This window comes from Salmo salar, chromosome 11, assembly GCF_965601325.2.
Source record: "Salmo salar chromosome 11, fSalSal1, whole genome shotgun sequence".
Taxonomy (NCBI): Eukaryota; Metazoa; Chordata; class Actinopteri; order Salmoniformes; family Salmonidae; genus Salmo; species Salmo salar.
In genome coordinates, this window is record NC_138301.1 from 80,441,312 (window position 1) to 80,450,825 (window position 9,514).

The 9,514-nt window shown below is 42.6% G+C and overlaps 1 protein-coding gene across 1 annotated transcript; it reads right to left on the bottom strand.

The window, feature by feature from the left end:
* Positions 1-170: 170 nt before the first annotated feature.
* hwa (huluwa) lies at positions 171-9,514 on the bottom strand. The gene is made up of 3 exons (XM_014128048.3): positions 8,744-9,514; positions 8,449-8,656; positions 171-337 (listed from the first exon to the last, which is right to left on the bottom strand). The coding sequence occupies exons 1-3, from the start codon at positions 9,398-9,400 to the stop codon at positions 171-173; spliced, it is 1,032 nt and encodes a 343-aa protein (XP_013983523.3). The 5' UTR covers positions 9,401-9,514.

The following is a 9,514-nucleotide window of genomic DNA, read 5'->3' on the forward strand; positions in this document are numbered from 1 at the left end:
AATTCTTTACTAAACTCAAACTGGTGGGGATTTTAATTTTTTTACATTTGGTAAGTGATCTGTTAGTGCTCTTTATTATTTTAAATATTTGGAGAAAAATATGTATAGCCTAATATTGTAAATAAAGTATATTAAATATATAAATGAGATTAAAACGTAATTCTCGGGCATCATACCCAATAATGCTTGGTATGTAATGCAGGTTTGTGATCTTTTTGTTTGGGTATGTGTCTCTCCCTCACGTAGCACGGGTCGTAATAGTCCCAATCCATTCCTGATGCCCACATTCTGTTGGTGAGACCGTCGCTGTCTGCAGACAGAATTCGGAGCAAGACACCTGTAGAAGCACATGTGTAATTAGGTATGTGAAAGGGAATCCCTTAAATTGGAAAATGTAATATCCATACTGTATTTGACAAGCTATGTCTAATATTTATACTATATTGCATTTTAGTTACTGTTTATACACACCGCATATTTATATACTGGACATCGCTCACCAATATCTATTGCTGTACAGTGCCTTCAGAAAGTATTCACACCCCTTGACTTTTTCCACATTTTGTTGTTGGTCTGAATTTAAAATGGATTCAAATGAGATTGTGTCACTGACCTACACACCAATGGTATTATGTTAAAATATTTTTTACAAATTATTTAAAAATGAAAAGCTGAAGTTCAAATAAAAAATTGCTCATAAGTTGCATGGACTCAGTGTGCAATAATAGTGTTTAACATTATGACTACCTCCTCTACCCCACACATACTGAACAAAAATATAAAAAACGTAACATGTAAAGTCCCATGATTCATGAGCGTAATAAAATATCCCAGAAATGTTCCATATGCTCAAAAAGCACTCAAAATGTATGCACAAATTTCTTTACATCCCTGTTCAGTGAGCATTTCTTCTTTGCCAAGATAATCCATCCACCTGACAGGTGTGGCATATCAAGAAGCTGATTAAACAGCATGATCATTACACAGATTGGATTTAATTTGACCGGCCCACCTTGTGCTGGGGACAAAAGGTAATTCTAAAATGTGTAGTTTTGTGACAACACAATGCCACAGATGTCTCAAGTTCTGAGGGAGTGAGAAATTGTCATGCTGACTGCAGGAATGTCCACCAGAGCTTCTTCACATGCGGGATCGTCTGATAACAGCTACCTGGACAGCTGATGAAACTGGGTTTGGACAACCATCACAGGAAAGCTCATCTGCATGCACGTCGTCCTCACCAGGGACTTAACCTGACTGCAGTTCGGCATCGTAACTGACTTCAGTGGGCAAATGCTCACCTTCAAATACCACTGGCACGCTGGAGTATGTTACTTAGAACCTTCCTTTTAATTCTTCTGCAGTGACACCATAGTCTGAATATTGATATTGGTCATTCCTATGTTGAAGTCTTTATCACTGTTTGTACCGGGCAGACGGCTGCTAAACACGGCTACTAGAATCTTGACTAGAACCAAAAATGTTTATCATATTACTCCAGTGCTAGCTTCTCTACACTGGCTTCCTGTTAAGGCTAGGGCTGATTTCAAGATTTTACTGCCAAACTACAAAGCATATTACATAGACTTACTCCTACCGATCTCTCCGATTTAGTCCTGCCGTACATACAAGTACGCTACGGTCACAAGACGCAGGCCTCCTTACTGTCCCTAGAATTTCTAAGCAAACAGCTGGAGGCAGGGCTTTCTCCTATAGAGCTCCAATTTTATGGAATGGTCTACCTATCCATGTGAGAGACGTAGACTCGGTCTCAACCTTTAAGTCTTTGTTGAAGACTCATCTCTTCAGTACGTCCTATGACTGAGTGTAGTCTGGCCCAGGAGTGTGAAGGTGAACGGAAAGGCACTGGAGCAACGAACCACCCTTGCCGTCTCTGCCTGGCCGGTTCCTCTCTCTCCACTGGGATTCTCTGCCTCTGACCCTATTAAGGGGGCTGAGTCACTGGCTTACTAGTGCTCTTCCATGCCGTCCCTAGGAGAGGTGCGTCACTTGAGTTTGTTGAGTCACTGACATGATCTTCCAGAAAGGATTGGCGCCCCCTGGGGTTTGTGCTGTGGGGGAGGTCTTTGTGGGCTATACTCAGCCTTGTCTCAGTGTAGTAAGTTGGTGGTTTGCGGATATGTGGTGTGGGGGCTGTGCTTTGGCAAGGTGGGTGGGGTCATATCCTGCCTGGTTGGCCCTGTCCGGGGTTGTCGTCGGACGAGACCACAGTGTCTCCCGATCCCGCCTGTCTCAGCCTCCATTATCTATGCTGCAATAGTTTGTGTCGGGGGGCTAGGGTCAGTCTGTTATCTGGTGTAATTCCCCTGCCTTATCTGGTGTCCTGTGTGAATTTTATGTATGCTTCCTCTAATTCTCTCTCTCTCTCCCCTCCCGAAGGACCTGAGCCCAGTCCACCTGGTTGTGCTGCTGCTCCAGTTTCAACTGTTCTGCCTGCGGCTATGGAACCCTGACCTGTTCACCAAGGCGCTACCTTGTCCCGGACCTGCTGTTTTCGACTCTCTCTACCACACCTGCTATCTCAAACTCTGAACGCTCAGCTATGACAAAGCAACTGACATTTACTCCTGACGTGCTGGCCTGTTGCAACCACTGCGATTATTATTATTTGACCCTGCTGGTCATCTATAAACATTTGAACATCTTGGCCATGTTCTGTTATAATCTCCACCCGGCACAGCCAGAAGAGGACTGGCCACCCCTCAGAGCCTGGTTCCTCTCTAGGTTTCTTCCTAGGTTCCTGCCTTTCTAGGGAGTTTTTCCTAGCCACCGTGCTTCTACATCTGCATTGCTTGCTGTTGGGGTTTTAGGCTGGGTTTCTGTATAGTACTTTGACATCGGCTGATATAAAAAGAGCTTTATAAATACATTTCATTGATCGATTGTATTTTCTCTCGTTTCAGCTCAAATAATGGCCGTCATTGATTTGAAGAAATGTTGATTTTACTTTGTTGAAGCTTGCAGCGATAAATGCTTCAAAATATGTACAAACTGAGTAAGCGTAAGAGAAGTGCCCTCCGTGCTCCATTTCGCATACTTTGATTTGAACTCCTACTCTAATCCCGTGCTCCAATTTGTGTGCTCTGAGCAAGGTAGTATGCATTTTGAGAAACACCCTGGGAGACAAATTTACCATTCAGCAGAACAATAGCCTAAAACACAAGGCCAAATATACACTGGAGTTGCATACCAAGGCAACATTGAATATTCCTGAGTGGCCAAGTTAGTTTTGACTTAAATCGGCTAGTAAATCTATGTCTTGCAATGATTAACAACTTGACAGAGCTTGAAGATTTTTTGTTGTAATAATCTGTAAATATTGTAAAATCCAGGTGTGCAAAAAAAGAAATTCAAGGTGCAAATACTTTCTGAAGGCATCGTGTATATGTATATTTTATTTAACTAGGCAAGTCAGTTAAGAACAAATTCTTATGTACAATGACGGTCTACACGTACATGTATGTACGTACAGTACAAGTCAAAAGTTGACACACCGACTCATTCCAGGGTTTTACTTTATTTTTACTATTTTCGACATTGTAGAATAATAGCAAAGACATCAACTATGAAATAACATATGGAGTCATGTAGTAACTAAAAAAAGTTAAACAAATCAAAATATTTTATAATTGAGATTCTTCAAAGAAACCACCCTTTGCCTTGATGACAGCTTTGCACACTCTCAACCAGCTTCATGAGGTAGTCACCTGGAATGCATTTCAATTAACAGGTGTGCCTTGTTAAAAGTTAATTGGTGGAATTTCTTTCCTTAATGTTCTTTACTTCTTCAGTTGTGTTGTGACAAGGTAGGGGTGGTATCCAGAAGATAGCCCTATTTGGTAAAAGACCAAGTCCATATTATTGCAAGAACAGCTCAAATAAGCAAAGAGAAACAACAGTCCATCATTACTTTAAGACATGAAGGTCAGTCATTGCGTAAAATGTCAAGAACTTAGAAAGTTTCTTCAAGTGCAGTCGAAAAAACCATCAAGCGCTATGATGAAACTGGCTCTCATGATGACCGCCACAGGAAAGGAAGACCCAGAGTTACCTCTGCTGCAGAGGACAGGTTCATTAGAGTTAACTGCATCTCAGAAATTGCAGCCCAAATAAATGCTTCAGAGTTCAAGTAACAGATACATCTCAACATGAACTGTTCAGAGAAGATTCATAGTCGAATTTCTGCAAAGAAACCACTACTAAAGGACACCAGTAAGAATAAGACTTGCTTGGGCCAAGAAACACGAGCAATGGACATTAGACCGGTGGAAATCTGTCCTTTGGTCTGATGAGTCCAAATTTGAGATTTTTGGTTCCAACTGCTATGTCTTTGTGAGACGCAGAGTAGGTGAACGGATGATCTCCGCATGTGTGGTTCCCACCGTGAAGCATGCTGGTGACACTGTCGGTGATTTATTTAGAATTCAAGGCATACTTAACCAGCAAGACTACCACAGGATTCTGCAGCGATACCCCATCCCATCTGGTTTGCACTTAGTGGGACTATCATTTGTTTTTCAACATTACAATGACTCAACACACCTCCAGGCTGTGTAAGGGCTATTTGACCAAGAAGGAGAGTGATGGAGTGCTGCATCGGATGACCTGGCATCCACAATCCCCCGACCTCAACTAAATTGAGATGGTTTGGGATGAGTTGGAGTGCACAGTGAATGAAAAGCAGCCAACCAGTGCTCAGCATATGTGGGAACTCCTTCAAGACTGTTGGAAATGCATTCCAGGTGAAGCTGGTTGAGAGAAGGCCAAGAGTGTCCAAAGCTGTTATCAAGGCAAAGGGTGGCTACTTTGAAGAATATAAAATATATTTAGATCTGTTTAACACTTGGTTACTACATGATTTCATAGTTTTGATGTCTTCACTATTATTCTACAATGTAGAAAATAGTACAAATAAAGAAAAACCCTTGAATGAGTAGGTGTCCAAACTTTTGACTGGTAGTGTATGTACAGCGCATTCGGGAAGTATTCAGACCCCTTGACTTTTTCCACATTTTGCTACGTTTAAGCCATATTCCAAAATGTATTTGTTTTTTTCCCTCACATCAACCTACACACAATACCCCATAATGACACAGCAAAAATAGATTTTTTGTAATTTTTGCAAATCTATAAAAATGTAAAAAACTGATGTTTACACAAGTATTCAGACCCTTTACTCAGTACTTTGTTGAAGCACCTTTGGCAGTGATTACAGCATCGAGCCTTCTTGGGTATGACGATACAAGCTTGACACACCTGTATTTGGGGAGTTTTGCCAATTCTTCTCTGCAGATCCTCTCAAGCTCTATCAGATTTGATGAGGAGCGTTGCTGCACAGCTATTTCAGGTCTCTCCAGAGATGTTTGATCGGGTTCAAGTCCGTGCTCTGGCTGGGCCACTCAAGGCCATTCAGAGACTTTTCCTGAAGCCACTCCTGCATTGTCTTTGCTGTGTGATTAGAGCCGTTGTCCTGTTGGAAGGTGAGCCTTCTGGAGCAGGTTTTCATCAAGGATCTCTCTGTATTTTGCTCCGTTCATCTTTGCCTAAATGACTACCGACCCGTAGCACTCACATCTGTAGCCATGAAGTGCTTTGAAAGGCTGGCCATGGCTCACATCAACACCAATATCCCAGAAACCCTAGACCCACTCCAATTTGCATACCGCCCCAACAGATCCACAGATGATGCAATCTCTATTGCAGTCCACACTGCCCTTTCACAGCTGGACAAAAGGAACACCTATTTGAGAATGCTATTCATTGACTACAGCTCAGTGTTCAACACCATAGTGCCCTCAAAGCTCACCACTAAGCTAAGGACCCTGGGACTAAACACCTTTCTCTGCAACTGGATCCTGGACTTCCTGACGGGCTACCCCCAGGTGGTAAGGGTAGGTAACAACACATCCGCCACGCTGATCCTCAACACGGGGGCCCCTCAGGGGTGCACGCTCAGTCCCCTCCTGTACTCCCGGTTCACTCATGACAGCATGGCCAGGCACGACTTCAACACCATCATTAAGTTTGCCGATGACACAACAGTGGTGGGCCTGATCACCAACAACGACGAGACAACCTAAAGGGAGGAGGGCAGAGATCTGGACGTGTGGTGCCAGGACAACAACCTCTCCCTCAATGTGATCAAGATAAAGGAGATGATTGTGGACTACAGGAAAAGGAAGACAGAGCACACCCCACTCTCATCGACAGGGCTGTAGTGGAGCATGTTGAGAGCTTCATCTTCCTTGGTGTTCACATCACCAACAAACTATCATGGTCCAAGCACACCAAGACAGTCGTGAAAACGGCATGACAAAACCTATTCCCCCTCAGGAATACTTTTATAAATTTCTATTATTATTTTGTATTTTTCTTAAACTGCATTGTTGGTTAAGGGCTTGTAAGTAAGCATTTCACTGTAAGGTCTACACCTGTTGTATGTGACAAATAAAATTTTGATTTGATTTGACTAGTCTCCCAGTCTCTGCCGATGAAAAACATCCCCACAGCATGATGCTGCCACCACCATGCTTCACTGTAGGGATGGTGCCAGGTTTCCTCCAGACGTGACGCTTGGCATTCAGGCCAAAGAGTTCAATCATTGTTTCATCAGACCAGAGAATCTTGTTTCTCATGGTCTGAGAGTCTTTAGCTGCCTTATGGCAAACTCCAAGCCGTCTGTCATGTGCCTTTTACTGAGGAGTGGCTTCCGTCTGGCCACTCTATCATAAAGGCCTGATTGGTGGAGTGCTGCAGAGATGGTTGTCCTTCTGGAAGGTTATCCTATCTCCACAGAGGAACTCTAGAGCTCTGTCAGAGTGAGCATCGGGTTCTTGGTCACCTCCCTGACCAAGGCTCTTTTCACCCGGTTGCTCAGTTTGGCTGGGCGGCCAGCTCTAGGAAGAGTCTTGGTGGTTCCAAACTTCTTCCATTTTAGAATGATGGAGGCCACTGTGTTCTTGGTGATCTACAATGCTGCAGAAATGTTTTGGTACCCTTCCCCAGATCTGTGCCTCGACACAATCCTGTCTCAGAGCTCTACGGACAATTCCTTAAACCTCATGGCTTGGTTTTTGCTCTGACATGCACTGTCAACTGTGGGACCATATATAGACAGGTGTGCCTTTACAAATCAATTCAATTTACCACAGGTGGACTCTCATCAAGTTTTAGAAACATCGAGGATAATCAATGGAAACAGGATGCATCTGAGCTCAATTTCAAGTCTTATCGCAAAGGGTCTGAATACTTAAGTTTTTTTTATTTTTTATTTGCAAACATTTGTAAAAACCTGTTTTCTCTTTGTCATTATGGGGTATTGTGTGTAGATTGTTGAGTATTAAAAAAAAATGTAATCCATTTTTAGAATAAGTTCTTTGTTTCTGGACATTTTGAGCCTGTAATCGAACCCACAAATGCTGATGCTCCAGATACTCAACTAGTCTAAAGAAGGACAGTTTTATTGCTTATTTAATCAGGACAACAGTTTTCAGCTGTGCCAACATAATTGCAAACGGGTTTTCTAACGATCAATTAGCCTTTTAAAATTATAAACTTGGATTAGCTAACACAACGTGCCATTGGAACACAGGAGTGATGGTTGCTGATAATGTGCCTATGAAGATATTCCATAAAAAAATAATGATAATAAAATAAATTTAAAAAATTGGCCGTTTCCAGCTACAATGGTCATTTACAACATGAACAATGTCAACACTGTACTTCTGATCAATTTGATGTTATTTTAATGTGCTTCTCTTTCAAAAACAAGGACATTTCTAAGTGACCCCAAACTTTTGAACTGTAGTGTATATGGTCTAGTACATTTACACAACAGCTATATATGGTCTAGTACAGTGTTTACCAAACCTCTCCTTGGGGTCCCCCAGACATTTCACAGTTTTGTTGTAGCCCTGAACTAGCTCACCTGATTCACCTAGTCAAGGGCTTGATTATTAGTTGACAAATTGTATCAAGTGTGCGCCAAGTCGAGGTCCCAAAGGCTTCTTAACAGCTTCTATCCTCAAGCCATAAGAATCCTGAACATCTAATCAATGGGCTACCCAGACCCCTCTTTTACACTGCTGCTACTCTCTGTTTATAATCTATGCATAGTCACTTTAACTCTACCTACATGTGCATATTACCTCAATTACCTCAACTAACCAGTTCCCCCACACATTGACTCTGTACCGGTACCCCCTGTATATAGCCTCGCTTGTTATTTTACTGCTGCTCTTTAATTATTTGTTACTTTTATTTTCTATTTTCTACTTATCCATTTTTTACTTAACACTTATTTATTTTATTTTTTTCTTAGCATTTCTGGTTAAGGGCTTGTATGTAAGCATTTCCCTGTAAGGTCTACACCTGTTGTATTCGGTGCATGTGACAAATACATTTTGATTTGATTTGATGTCAACTCACCTGCGCTTGCTCCGAAGTCGCTGTCCAATCCAGGACCCATTGTGGAAGAGTTGTCAGATGCAACAAAGCATGAAGTTTCTGGAGGTATGCTACTGGCATATTCACATTCGAATTCAACCATATCAAACTTGTGTTCCCCTGTGTTGTTCAATACATATTGCAGCTCCATGGTGCTGCACCGACGCATGGGCCTCTGGTCAGGTGTTACCTGTGTGCATAAAACAGTCACACATCACATCCAAGACAGAGTTCAATGGTTACTTTGGCTAATATTAGGCTGGAACCATGAATTTACCCTTGAGTGTGTATCATTTAGCGCAGGTGAATTGGGTGGCACAAGGTTAGGCAGTTCTTCCTCTGAATCACTTGACTGCGGTAGGACAGGGGCGCTCCTGCGCCAGCTCATTTTATTCCTACTGTACACGCTTGACCTACGGGGCTGGTCGACCCTGGAGTTGGTATCGGCTGTTGTCGCCAAAATGGCGCTCGGAGCCCTCAGGGACTCAGAGCCACCATTGCCTGTGGCCCCACCCAGACGGACGAATCGGATACTCTGCTCCACTGCTGCCCTGTCATTTGAAGAGGTACGCGAAGAGCTCAAGGGCTGCGCCAAAATAGGCTCTGAAACAGAGATATAACCTCTAGTCCCATCTCGATTTGGGAAAAATGGCGCCTCTGATATTTTGGTCATTCTCGGGCGCGTCGAAAGAGTAGACTGTAAAATACTTTCGCTGTCTTGTCTTTTCCTGTTCTTCTTTGAAAAAATGTGCAACTTGTAACCCAGGAACAAACAGTTAAACAGCAGCAGAAGAACCACGCACGGTACGAGTAAAATAATAAGTAGTCTTAAACTTGTAATTGGCCAACCTTCACTCAGTTTGGAGGGTGGTGTTGATGGGCCTATTTGCGACATTTCGTCATATAGTTTATAGGATCCAATTCCAGAACGCATAAAATTGTGATTTTTCTCAGTGAAAAGCGCAGGTGTTTTGTTGGACCAATCAATTTCACTATCCAGGGTCTGTGATTGAACTCTGCAGAATGACTGCTTGGATTTTGTACTTGG